The sequence below is a fragment of the Onychostoma macrolepis genome, chromosome 14, assembly GCF_012432095.1.
Source record: "Onychostoma macrolepis isolate SWU-2019 chromosome 14, ASM1243209v1, whole genome shotgun sequence".
In the NCBI taxonomy this organism is placed as follows: domain Eukaryota; kingdom Metazoa; phylum Chordata; class Actinopteri; order Cypriniformes; family Cyprinidae; genus Onychostoma; species Onychostoma macrolepis.
The window spans coordinates 25,586,704-25,602,079 of NC_081168.1; the positions used below are offsets into that span (position 1 = coordinate 25,586,704).

Below are 15,376 nucleotides of genomic sequence, written 5' to 3' on the forward strand. Positions count from 1 at the left end.
GTTTACCGTGCTGACAGTCTACAGCACACTGAAGCAGCACACGCTCTCAGCATGAAAACATCCCACCCTCCTCTCTGAATTCATTACCTTTAAAGTGCTGCTGCCAAAAATATTAAAGCTAAAACAAAAATCTGAACTCAACTTCCCTAATCGACGACTCGACCATCCTGGCCCATTGCTAGCTCTTTGACAAGTAATATTTAGATTTTGACAGCAATATACTGTTGCATTATTAATATGTTGAATACATTTTTTTGGTCCCACTTTATTTTAAGGTCAGATTCTTTATTTGCTACTTATTAATACTTAGTAATGTGGTTGCTAAATTAGATATTGGGTAGGATTAGGGATGTAGAATATGGTCATACAGAATATGTGCTTTATAAGCACTAATAAACATCCAGTATGTTAATAATAGGCATGCTAATAAGCATGTGAGATTTGATAATAGTGAGAATTGATCCCTATACTAAAGTGTTACTGCCCCCATTTTAATTTTAATTTTAGTTAAAAGTTTTAGTAATTTTGTTGTGTGTTTTTGTCACTTTTAATTGCAGCTATTTATTTTTTATTAATCAGTTTTAGTTATAGATAATTTAATATCTGTACCATTAAATGTCATTAAATTTAGTTTACTAGGTTACAAAAGTTCGGTAACACTTCAGTACTTATTTTAGTAACTAGTTGCTCATTAGCATTCTTATTATTAACGTATTATCAGTTTATTAGTACTTATAAAGCACATATTCTGTATGACCATATTCTACATCCATAATCCTACCCAATACCCAAATTTAGCAGCTTCCTTACTAACTATTAATAAGCATCAAATTATTAGTTTATTGAGGCAAACTCATAGTTAATGGAATTACTGATGAAACTCATTGAAAATCTGAAATGTTATTTTGATTCCTCTCTATTAACTAGCAATTATTCATTATGACCTCACTAGGATTCTTCAGTGGATTTTCCCACGTCATGAATACGGCGGAATGTGGACTGAACTCTTAGAGACTGAAGCAAAACACGTCCTCATTCATGAGTCACATGTGAGTCAACATCAGCACCGCTCAAGTGTGAGGGACTACAGCGGTTCCTCTGAGCAATCCCACCATGCACTTCAGCAGACAGATGTACTCTGGGTTGCCCTGGCAACATGTTCTGCCTCTGCCCTCACTGACAGAATACAAGATGTGCGAACAGAGTCAGTTGACTGCACCTCACTTACACTGATATCAGTGGCGGCACATCTTAACATCACAAAAAAAGAGACGTTTTGAGGAGCTTAATGGGTAACACTTGCTATGAGGCGTGTATATAAAATGCACCATACATGTATAAATGCATTCACAATACACCTTTACAGATTCAACCTTAAAATGTAATGCATTACAACATTAAAACATAAAGATCAACACCAAATTGCATTGTTTGATGTGTGTTTGTTTTGCATTTATGGTGTTGCCTTTCTAAATTTTATCTTATTATGAGCAGAGAGATAGACAGATATATAGGTAGGTAGGTAGGTAGATTGGTAGGTAGGTAGGTAGGTAGGTGGGTAGGTGGGTAGGTGGGTGGGTAGGTAGATAGATAGATAGATAGATGAATGATAGATAGATAGATGAATGATAGATAGATAGATAGATAGATAGATAGATAGATAGATAGATAGATAGATAGATAGATAGATAGATAGATAGATGATAGATAGATAGGTAGGTGGGTAGGTGGGTAGGTAGGTGGGTAGGTGGGTAGGTAGGTGGGTAGGTAGATAGATAGATAGATAGATAGATAGATAGATAGATAGATAGATAGATAGATAGATAGATAGATAGATAGATAGATAGATAGATAGATAGATAGATAGATAGATAGATAGATAGATAGATAGATAGATAGAATAGATAGATAGATAGATAGATAGACAGATAGATAGATAGATAGATAGATAGATGAGATAGATAGATAGATAGATAGATAGATGAGATAGATAGATAGATAGATAGATAGATAGGTGGGTAGGTAGGTAGGTGGGTAGGTAGGTGGGTAGGTGGGTACTGTGGGTAGGTAGGTAGGTAGGTAGGTGGGTAGATAGATAGATAGATAGATAGATAGATAGATAGATAGATAGATAGATAGATAGATAGATAGATAGATAGATAGATAGATAGATAGATAGATAGATAGATAGATAGATAGATAGATAGATAGATAGATAGGTACTGTAGGTAGGTAGATAGATAGATAGATAGATAGATAGATAGATAGATAGATAGATAGATAGATAGATAGATAGATAGATAGATAGATAGATAGATAGATAGATAGATAGATAGATAGATAGATAGATAGATAGATAGATAGATAGAAATGCTATGTGATAACATGTTTTATAATTTATTATACTCTTTAAAGTCATGAGTATGAATAAGAATGATGTATTTGTATTATTTAAGTAACTGGGTACAGCTATTTATAAAAAAAAGTACAAGATTACATTAGAATTTCAGAATGTATATAAAGGATATTTTCAGAATGCATCATTGCACGTCATCTCTTAATGTATAAAATAGCACTCGAGTATGAAGAACTAGCATGAATGACACATTTATACATCATAAAGACATTCTAGGCTAATTATAAAAATATTGTACTAACAAGAACGTAAACATTCTGTTAAAAAAAAAACAATCAGATGCAGCTGGAAACAAATGAAATATCATGATTTTGAAAGCTATTAAGACAAAAAACATTGTGAGGGTTTCATTTAAAATAACGTGAAACATGACTGGTTTCTTTTCACTGCTCTCAGTCTGTATGAACTAATTCTTAAAGGTACATTCTGGAACAATAGGCCCATCAGTCCTAATGTAATGGGGCTTCTCTTTAAAAACCCTTATTCTCATGAAGTGCCATTGTGTGTAAAACGGCGCTGAGCAGGTGACCAAGTGTAATTAACGTGCTGGAGAGAAAGAGAGTCAATCCAACTCACCCGCAGAATTTCCTCCACACAATTGGAGTCGTTGGGCAGGCTGACCTGTGGAGAAATGGATAAGAAATCTCTCATTAAAAAGGTTACAATGAACGTGTGAAAACAAGAGAGAGAGATAAAGAAGAAAAGCTGTAGCGAAAGACCAAAAACCAAAAAAAACAAGGTTGTAAATTATTCACTTTTGTGGGAATATATAATTAAAGGTCACCTACAACTTTCAGAAAATCCTAGTGCGCTGCCTTGCTGTCTACATACACAACCGACTTCTTGTAAAGGCAGCGTTGTAAATAAAATGGAAGCTCATAAGTAACTGATTGGAACAGCAAGTCCATTATGCCACACAAATTGCGTTATTTGCATGTGCTTAGGTGACTCGACACAGCTTAGCATTGCTGACTTAACTAATGTATATTAAAAATAAAATAAAATAATGAATGTATTTAATATACATTTGTATTTAAACATTGTATTTCATAAAAAAAAAATTTAATTATTTTTAATTAAATATTAATAAAATAAATGTATTTAATATACATTTGTATTTAAACAACGATTTCATAAAAATATTATTTTTAATTAAATATTAATAAAATAAAATACATAATGTATTTAATATACATTTGCATTTAACAAAAATAATTATGTTTAATTATTTTTAATAAAATAAAATAAAATGATAAAATAAAATATAAAAAATACATTAAAATAAAGTAAAATAATAAAATAAAATAAAATAAAATAAAATAAAATAAAATAAAATAAAATAAAATAAAATAATAATTAATAATAATAATTTGAATGATTGTGCAAATCAACATTATTTTATAAACTTACATATATTGCATATGTGCATATACATATGATTAGAAAACAAAATACAAAAATCAGAGAACAGAAAAATAACAAGCTGGCTTTGATGTTACAGCCAATAATAATAATAATAATAATAAAAAAAGACTAAATGTATAATTGATAAAAAATTAGGTATCTGAAGGCTGAATGCCTAAGCAATGCATAAATAAACAAACAAACTATCTATCTATTAAATGTTTTATTGGACAAAAGGAAATATTGCGGCTAAAACATCTCATTAGATTAGTGCATCATAAATGTGGGCTCAATGAACTGGCACAATGGGAGTGATCGGGTTCAATCTGGGACAGGTAAGGTGTTTGTCCTAAACGAGAAGGCAGCAGCTCACTGAGTTTTGGAGTGGAGCGAAATGCTTCCTGCCAGAGCTGAAATTCTCAAGCGAAAGTCTCGCAGCACACCTCTGAAGATTGATTAGTTGCGAGATGACATCATAATGGAGTGTCTCAGAAGAGGACGCTCTTGGATAATGGAGGCTCACAGTTCTCACACCAACGCTTCTCAAACGCAGGCTGGGAATTGGATAATCACCAGCTTGCATCTGAGCATCACAAGGCATGGAAATGTCAGCGAGTAAGCATGTAACCACAATGATTCTCCGACACTTAACAGACAGAAGATGATAATACTAATTAAGGCCTACCAAAGCCCCTGTTGACTAATAGACTGCAATTGGCACAACATAAGAGACCAAAAGAGTGATTATAATTGCAAATTCATTGCACAGTAAATCATAGATGTTAGATTTTCTCTAGAATTAACTAGTTCATCTTTGAAGATTTATTTGATTTTTTTTACATGAAGACATATGGATACAGATTGGACACATGAAGCTCTAAACACTTCCAAATCTCCTTTGAATGCAGAGGTTTACATATTCATGTCCAGACAATAATCTGAATAACATCTACTTTACATTCTCTCACACTGGCCAGAAATATCATGAACACACACACACACACACACACACACACACACACACACACACGCTTGTCCACAGCATTGTATGAGCGCTGTCCCTGCTTTATATGCAGATACAAGAGCTATAAGAGTTTCATTCAGATGTCTGTGACATTAAACTCATGTGTTATTGTTAGGGCAGCTAGCTATAAGTATGTTGACAGTTTAATAACTTTAACTAACTTTCTCATCAAGAATCTCTATAAACTGTTGCTTCAATGACAGTTGTTGATCTGAAAGAGACAGATTTATATCAAATATTCACTGTATATTTGTGATGAGTTTGTTCCTGATATTCAATTAAGCAACATCACGAGTATCAATAATTTTAAAATGTGTGTTTTATCATTACATTTTCCAAACCACTTAACTTCTGGGTTGCACAAATAATGATTAATACTACTACTACTACTACTACTAATAATAAATTATATATATATATATATATATATATATATATATATATATATATATATATATATATATATATTGTATTTATTAATACTAATGGTTAATAAATTAATGGTTAATAAATTAGAATTGTTATTACATTTTAATTTCTGCTTAAAAACATGTTTACAAATTTTAATTAAAAAGATAAAATGTTGTACTGTCTGATATTTCTGTGAAAAATGTGATACACTACCATTCAAAAGTTTGGGGTAAAATAAATTATTCAGCAAGGATGCATTAAATTAATCAAAAGTTACAGTAAAGATGTTTAAAAAGTATTATCAAAGATAATGAAAGTTTTTAACACTGATAACGATATGAACCATTATTAAAAACTGAGTAACAAAAATAACTTCAATCAGCATATTAGAATGATTTCTGAAGGATCATGTGTCACTGAAAACTGGAGTAACGATGCTGATAATTCAGCTTTAAATCACAGGAATAAATTACATTTTCAAATATATTCGGAAGGGGAAACCATTATTTTAAATTGTAATAATATTTCATTATATAACTTTCTGTATATTTGATTAAATAAAAGCAGTCTTAGAGAGCATAAGAGACTTCTTTCAAAAAGCATTAAGAATTATTAATTATTCCAAACTTTTGTCAGGTAGTGCATATATAATATAGAGCATATAATATGTATATGTAAAACCCAAAAACAAACAAACAAACAACTACAAAAAAAAAAAAAAATAATAATAAAAAATAATATATATATATATATATATATATATATATATATATGTGTGTGTTTCTTTCTTTTTTTTCTTTAGTTATTGCGTTTGTGTCCTGCGTAGAATATATTTTGGGACTTTGACAGTGGATTTCAGGACACTGAGGGTGACGTTATTTGGCTGTCTGTCTGGACGGTGACATGAGCGACTGCAGGCATTGCATGAGGTGCACTCACACTGTAAAGGTCAGCTGATCTGAGGAGAAACTCAGTCCATGCACCGAGCCACAACGTGCCTGTGTGAATGAGATGTAAAGCTAACCCAGAAACATCACAGTCATGTTCAGAGGGGCATATATAGGTTTATTACACTATAAACTAGTGCTGTCAAAAGTAAAGTTATTTCAATACCAAGTGGATATTTAAATTTTAAAAACTTAATAATAGCCTATCTTTTCTGTAGTACCGGTAATACTAAATACTAGGAAAATGTGCAAGTGTTTGATTTTTTTTTTTTTTTTCAAATATATGTATATACTGTATAACCATTAAAAAAATATAACCACAAAAAAAAAAAAAAAAGTGTTTGGGCCATTTTGGACCTGGGTATCTATGGAGTACTATTAGGAGTTACAAAAACTTTTGCAAAATATATTTAGCTGTTATCCCCATATCTCACATATCTCTGTTTTGTTGATTTGCTGAATTTGTACACCTGTTGACAAAATATTGCACTGTGATTTATATTTTATTTTCTTAACTAAAAGTGAAAGTTTATGCACAACCCATGCCCCAAATATATATGTATACACACATACACATACACACACACACACACACACACACACACATATATATATATATATATATATATATATATATATATATATATATTTGACAAGTTTTTAGAGCTATATTTATGTTGTTTTGCTACAATTAAAAATGTAGGTTTTATACATTTTGACTGTTTTTGAGCAATCATGCGTTATAAATTATATAAAGAATTTAATTAAATTCCATTAATTACAAATGAGTTAAAACAATTATATGTTCTTATAACTTTCATACAATGACACATTAAAAAAAAAAAAAAAAAAAATCTCATATATTGCATTTTTGGTCATTTTAAAATTTCAAGAATTTTTCAAATTTTGGATAAATCAAAAGGGGGTAACTGCAGTAAAAACATGGTAATAGCATGGAAACATTGAAAACTTTCATTCACCCATTAATGAGCAATTGATGATCAGATACAATGAAGTTTTAGATGATAAATATTAAGTAATGACTGTTTTATAAAGCATCAATTCATATACAGATTTTGAATGCTTTATGAAGGTTCAAAAATAAAATAAAATAAAAATAAAATAAAATAAATAGTTTTGCTATGCTAGCAAGAACGGTGGAATTTTACTGGTATTGGTACTGGCTATTAAAAATTTAGTATCATCACAACACTACTATAACACTACTAAAACTGATTCAATCTCTACCTTCTTTTAACCTTAAAAAAAACAAACAAAAAAAATACCAGACACCCAACGTCCCTAAAGATGCTGCCCTGGCCAGCAGAGTCGCTCAGGCCATTGTAAACACAGCTCTCAGACATAAACTTCCTGTTTGCTCAGGGCCGGCACATAATATCCTGTTCCCATAGAAACGTAATGTTGGCGCTCAGCCGCTCTAATCAGATGTTGCTCTGCCATTGTCCTGCTCCGATCTGATATTAAGAGTGTGGCGTAGAGAGCCCATTCCTTTGACACAGGAGTTCATTTCTCCGTTACCTGTGGTGAACCCCATTTCCATTCCAGTCGTGACACTAAAAGGTGCTTTGCGCTGCGCTCTGAATGCAAAGCTCGCTCTTATTGCCTCTGGCCTGACAGAAAATGTCAGTGATATGAAGGAGGACTCGTTCCCGCTGCTAAATTGTTTATTCCAGAGAAAGTCTCATTTTTGTTCAAGTATGGCTGAATGTTACACTCGCTCTTATCGAAATACCTCCAAAATACAGCAATTTGGAAAGCTTGCAAAAGTTACAGTAAAATTTAATGTGCTTGAGCAAGAGGCTGGACATTAAAAGTGTTTGCGAGAGCCTTTGGGGAGGGCAAATTGCTTTTATAATCATGTAATGTGTGTATTTAGAGGCCCAAAGAGAAACGCAAAGAGTCACCTGTACACCTCATATCCCCCCGCCGTATTCAGGGAAATGACGGGAAAAAGGGACCGTCCAGCTGCGATCTTATTTCCACGTTTCAGCAGGGAACCTCTCAGTACTTGTGGATACAATGCGATTGAATGGGTTTTCAAATGATTTCCATGTGACTAGCAATATCCCATCGTGAATCAAAAAGGCTTCTTGGGTTAAGATTATTCGAAAGTCAGATATTGCAAAGCCAAAAAGCAGTGCCTCCAAAAGAAATGTCTAAATAAAAAAAAATAAAAAAAGAACATTTTTATTGCCTGTTGGTATTTGCATAAACATATTTTTGAGTTTAACATAACAAAATATTACAATATAAAATACTGTAATATAATAAAATATATAATATACAAAATATGTGTATTATATTATATTATATTACACTGTAAATCATGACTGCTGCTATTAGTTAGCAACTTAATGTTGAATCACAACTTAAAATTCAACACTGGAATAAGTAATAAGGAGTTGTTTCAACTTAAAAAAAGTAAGTGTTTGTGCTTGACTTAAAATTATAAGTTATGTTAGTAATGATAACGTTAGTTTAGTTAAGTTGAATATTATATTATATTATATTATAATCTTGGTGCAATAGAATAATTATGTGCATTAATATACAATAAGGTATGCTTTTTAATTATTGCATATTTTAACCTGAAATATATTTGTACATACAGCATTATAATATGCTCCTGCTATGAAATGAGTAATATTCAAAATGTAAAGAATAAAAAAAAAATGCATGCATTTTTGTTTGATTTTTTTCTATTAATCTCAATTGTTCAGTATAATGGACACTGAATATTTGTGTCATAATTTTCATATTTATCATGATTTCTAATCATAATTTTTAATGTGCAGCAGCTGACATTTTTAATTACTAAATTTGGTTAATTTGTAAAGTTTTCCATCTCAAGACTGAGAAGGATGCATATTAAATGTGCGTATGAAAGTACAAGATGGTTTGTCTGAATAAATTCAAATGTGAAAATTGGATGCAGCTACTTCTCTTTCAAACCCATGTTTTTAAAGCGACTCTCACGCATACGGAACAAAGAAAAGTGTGAAAAAACGAGTGATTTAGTTGGCGTTGCCAGCTTTAATCACAGTGAATCACTTCAGTGTGTCTTTTTTTTCCAGGACAAATTTAGCATGATGTCTTTCTGTCTTCCTACAGGAAAAAAAGAACTTTTTAATTGGCAGATACAGAGATCACTGGAAGTGTCACTAATTTCTGCGAATTTCTTTTTTCGGCTCGGCTGTGGAGAACGGAGGAGGTGTCAGTCACTTCGTTCTGCACGACTGCGGAATCTTTTTAGCGAGAGAGCAGACCTATTCCTTTGAATTATCGGAGGATCCGCGGGAATAACGCGGTGACAATTACTGGGTCAGGAGCGCATTTTTTCTCTGAAATAGCTGTCTGTGCATCAGCAACAGATAAGATGCATTAGTCTTTTTCTTAAAGGGGGGGGGGGGGGGCTGGTATTGATGTGGGGAACTGCTCTGAAGCACTCTGCTGAGCTCAAATAGCGTTTAACATGTGGAAGAGTGGCTCTGGGAGTAAATGGGAGCAGATTTGAAAATTGAAATGAGAGATGCTGAAAGACAGGCCGAGTCCATCTAAACACTTGACAGTGGATTGAGGAATAAACAAGGAAAGGCAGATGATGGATGACATGGAAAAGGCACACAGAGCCGAGGGTGATGGTACGTGCAACCCCATGAAAGTACTCATATCTCGATATGGACGAGTGGGCAGATGAGATGAGAGAAGAAGTTAAGATCTTTCCATAGTGTGTCATACGAGAAGCGACAGACAAAATCTCTGAGAAACAAGTCAATTTGGGTGCACATGTCTATGCAGGATAGCGCAGATTGGGTGAGGCCAAATGGAGATGTGCCAAATGAAAAAGCAATGGCCGATGTCCAATATGCAAATCCAAAAGACCATAGGGCAGCCAGGAAAAGAGCTCCCGAGACATGCAGAATGGAATATTAAATCCACAACAATCATGAGAACCAAACCTTGCTCTGAAAGCACCCTCTGTCTCAAAGGCTACCTTCACACAGTCAATCTACCAGTTCAAACAAGTAAACATAAATAAACAAACACGTGCAAATTTTACACGATTTATAAGCTGTTTTCCTCATGAGGACCAAAAAAAAATAAAAAAATGTCCCCACAACATTTGTTCCTCATAATGTAAGGAATACCAGGTACACACACACACACATTGAGGAGCCAGAATTATTCATTGGAATCAGAAGTAGAATCATTGAATTAATTTTCATTTCCATCCATACAAACAAAGGCGATCCAATTTCCATAACATTAAACGCAAAACCAAACAAAAAACAAAACAAAAACACACTCAAAAAAAGAAAACACAAGACAAGACAAGACAAGACAAGACAAGACAAGACAAGACAAAACCAAACCAAACCAAAACAAACAATACAAAATACACAAAGAAACACAACACAAGACAGAACAAAAAACAAAGACAACACACACACACACACACACACACACACAAACACAAGACAGCATAAGACAAGACAAAACAAAACACAAGACAAAGCAAAAACACAAAACACAAGACAGCACAAGACGACAAAACAAAAACAAAACAAAAAAGAAGACACAAAAAAACACAAGACAGCACAAGACAAAACAAAAACATAACAAAAACACAGAACACAAAACAAACAAACAATACAAAACACAAAAAACACAACACAAGACCGCACAAGACAAGACAGAATAAAAAACAAACAAGACAACACACACACACACACATACACAAGACAGCATAAGACAAGACAAAACAAAACACAAGACAAAGAAAAAACACAAAACACAAGAATGCACAAGACGACAAAACAAAAACACACAACACAAAACAAACAATACAAAACACAAAAAACACAACACAAGACAGTATAAGAAAAAACAAAATGAAAGCACAAAACAAACAAACAAGACAACACACAAGCACAGAACACACGACAAAACAAAACAACTGTTTTTGAGTCTAGGTGAGTTAATCCATTAAATCTCGATTAACAGATTTAAAAAAAAAAAAAAATTAAGTGACATCAGAGAATTTGGTTGTGACACTTGTTCATAACTAAACAGTTTGTGAACACAACCACATTTAGCTCTATAAAACAGGACAGACAACCGTATCCTGCTGCTGTGTGAATGTAGCAAAAGAAAACGACTGCAAGAGAGCATAAGGCAAAAAATTAAAAATACATAAAACACGAAGGGGGTAAAATTGTGAGGCGGGTTTGTTTGCCACGCAAATGGAGATGTGTGTCTCTGGAAGCCTGTCAGAGAGTCTTTGATCTGTCATGTGTAATGGAGTCTTTGAGCTGAGAAGACAGACAACGAGAAAGAAAAAGAAAGCCGGTTCACGCTCTCTGGCTTCTCACCCTCACTCCAGCCCGTCCTATCATACATGATTTAGTGTGACCAGACCAAATGTAGTTGTTAAGGAGGCACCTTCACACAGGCTAGGCCACGAGGGGTAGCCTCTAGATGTGTTGACAAAACCAGTTCTACACTTGGATAATGTAATGCAATCTCTTTCAAGTTTCTTCAAGGGCCCCTACTGCTAGAAGACACAGCCTCGAGAAACCCATTCAATATTCAACACATCTCTCGACAGCGTCTCCCTTTTGTAGACACCTTAACATCTGCTATTCAGTGCTGCTATATGCACTGTATTAAAAAGCAAGCTACAAGGTGTGACATTCAATAACAGCAACGTTTGAATGATTGAACATACACATTCATCCCTTAGATCGGAATTATTCGATATTCGCCTCGCAGATGCAGGGCTGACAGTGCTGAATACTTCTGAGATGTATATTTTGGTCATGTTGACTGATAAGTCATCCTAAGACTTGAGGTGGGACAGGGGGTGATGCTTTCTTTCTTTCTTTCTTTCTTCCTTGATGGTCTGACTCTTAATCTATTATTTTCGCCAAAAAATACATTAAAAATATTATTCATACAGTGACTTAAATAGACATCATCCATGATGAGCATGTTTCTAATTTCTGAATTAAAGTTCATTATCATATCTTTAGAATGTTATTTATTTTTTATTTTTGTAAATGCCAGTGTGCACTGAACAGCTGCCCTGAAATAATAATGTATAAAAAGCCTCATTAAAATAATTAATTCATTAGGAAAGAAACTATTATTAGTAAGTACAGTAGTTTGACAGACTTTAAAATAAATAAATAAATAAATAGTTACACTACTTAACTGAAAAAAACATTTGTTTACATCAAAGTCATGTGGTACAACTAACAAAGACCAACCAACATGTAGTTGTAAAAAAATAAATAAATAAAAATAAATAAATAAAATTCAGAAATATGGGGGGGGGGGATCCCTGAAGATCCTCATTATTAATCACACACACACACACACACACACACACACACACATATATATATATATATATATATATATATATATATATATATACATACACACTTTTTTTTTTAATAATGATTAAAAACAAAGTTTGAATGAACAAACGAACGAACAAACAAACAAATAAATAAATGTAATTAAGCACTTGCACCAACACTTACAAAATATAACATTTAATTAAAATAATGTAATAAGTTAACACTAAGATAGTAACAAATATTCATTAGTGTATAACCCAATTTGTGAACTTTCTCAAAGCCTTGAGAAGGTCCATCTACATTCAAATGTGAGATAAACTTACATGGAAGAGGTCAAATGAATTCAAAAACATGGAAAAGCACCCCTAAACAACATTTAGTCATCTTTAAATCCAAAGAGCGCTTGCGAGGCAACAGATGCCTTGCAAAGAAAAATCACATCTCCGTGAGCAAATCCTTTGAGAATCATGTCAATGAATGAAGCATGCAATGTGGCAAAAAATCAGCTTGTCTTAAAAGGCAAGCCTCTGCTTCCTGCTGCATTCAGTCCTGTCAACTCCAATACATGTTCCTGCTATTACATTTATTTAAGTGCTTTTTTTTTTCTTCTTCTTTTCTTTTTAAATTCCTTTTTACTTCAATAAAATTAAAAGAGAAATGCAGAGACTATCCTGGTGCTGACTGGCTCTGTAATGTGCTTGTTCCAGCAATTCTCCAGCTTTGCTTCAATTTCTCATGGCCTTTGCCAAATATGCTTTTCACAGCAGTTCCATGATCAGGCAGTTTATTTGACTCAAAGACTTCCTAATTGGCTATTTTTTTTATTATTATTTTTTTTTTATTTGCCAACATTCCTATCCACTCGTCAGTGCCTGGCTGGAAGACATGTGTCTGTTTTCAGTATCGTATATTCCAAGTGCTGGTTTTCACACATCTAACCTGTTTTCCACACCTCGTTTGCGATTTCAGTCAAGGTAAGTGTTTCAAAGTAAACACACTTCTCACCCAATTCTTAACTCTAACAGGAAGAATGTCACTCTCATTTCACAAGTTTGTCTTCCGTTGAACAACTGCCAAGAGAGCGGCAAACCATGTCATACCGCTTCTGCTGAATATGAGTGACAGAAGGACAGTTCCTCAAACATGTCACAATCTCTTGTCAGATACAAGAGAACTTGATTTTTAGATTTTCTTAACAGAAATAAATAGTGCTTGCTTGCACAAAACTCGCTGCTAGAAGGATACAGTGCTGTGAGTAGTTGCTAATTCACAGCTATGAAGCTCTGAAGTTGTTTATCTTTTGATTGATTTATTAATTTTTTAGCGTACATTAATGCAAGGGTGCAACAGTATTGCTCTGCATACCAGGTGAGCTACCAAGCAAGTTTTCTATGTCATACTATGTCTATACATATAGAGCTGGTTATGTGATGCAAACAGGGGCATTACATGGTCCATTTTAGGGGGTGTTCATAACAGTTTAGTAAACAAAAATGTGATATTGTAGGCTACATTTTAAACACAATAATGTATTTGACCTGTTTTGCCAATGAAAATAGTTACAAACAAAGCCACATCTCAGAGCATCATTGTGCTGTTTTGTTTCTAACAGAATCCACCTTTTGAATGAATCATATGAGTCGGTGATTCAATGACCCATTAAAATAAATAAATAAATAAAAATAAAAATGAATAATAATAATAACAATAACAATAATATATTATACATTATATATTTATAAATATAAAAATAGAAATAAATAAATTAAAAACTAATATTTCTACATTTTTAAACAAATTGTAATTGCAGTGTAAATGTATTTATGCCATTTTTGATAATTAAATAAATAAATAAATAAATAAATAAATAAATAACAATTCAGCTGCTTAAACCTTAATTTTGTTGATGCTGATGCTGATGCTGATGTTAGATTTTTAATTTAATTTAATTTAATTTATTTAACAAAACTAAATGCAGATTTGGCATAATTTCTCACTGCTAAACTTGGCTGTCTATAGAATATAATAACTGTGATTAATCTCTTGTTTTTGCTCATTAGAATGAAACAGTAAATGTGTTTAAAATATTGTCCTTAACATATTTAATATTATAAGTTTTAAAAAGTTTTAACGTTAACTTTGACAGTCAAAAAAAAAAAAAAAAAAGAAGAAGAAAAAGAAAAAAAAAGAAAAGTCTTCTTGTTTCTTTCTAAATTTAATTTAGACCCCCCCTTGAGGCACTTTGGTGGTCCCTGAAGCCCTTTTTGAAAACCCCTGGATTAGAAAGCCATAACTTTATCAAAATCACAGGATTTGAAGTTGTATTCACATCTGTAGCACAAAAGTTACATGCCAAAGTTTAATACTTAAAACTTAGTGCTGCTAGTCTTAACTCTACTGAGACACATGAAATAAACTTTGGTCATGTACAATAAGAGTGCCGTCTAATTAAATATATATATATATATATAATAAATAAATAAAATAGCCTTGCTATTCAGATAAAAGCTATTTCTGATTCAAGAAAACCTAGAACACTGGCATCAGATTTATTATTTTTTTTTTTTCTTCTTTGCTCAAGAGAGCTTTCAGAGCACATCCATAACCTTGCAGATATGTTGCTTTGGGCTGTTTTGTGGTCTTTGTGTGAACTCACTGTGGCGTTTTGAGTGCGTGTTTGTGTGTGCGTGCATCTCTGCCTCCGCTGCTCACTTCAGCAGGCCTGACTGGATCTCGTGCACCGGGAAGTTGCCGGTGCGGCGGCAGTCAGGATGTTAACGTGTGTTGA

General features: G+C 32.9%; 1 protein-coding gene across 2 annotated transcripts in view; it reads right to left on the reverse strand.

Moving 5' to 3' along the window:
• The window catches only part of aff2 (AF4/FMR2 family, member 2), a 226,858-nt gene that overhangs the window by 90,061 nt on the left and 121,421 nt on the right, over nt 1–15,376 (reverse strand). For both annotated transcript variants that reach the window (XM_058798019.1, XM_058798018.1), the window contains exon 4: nt 2,993–3,037. In XM_058798019.1, the coding sequence (XP_058654002.1) occupies nt 2,993–3,037 (45 nt within the window). The remainder of the gene's footprint in view (nt 1–2,992; nt 3,038–15,376) is intronic.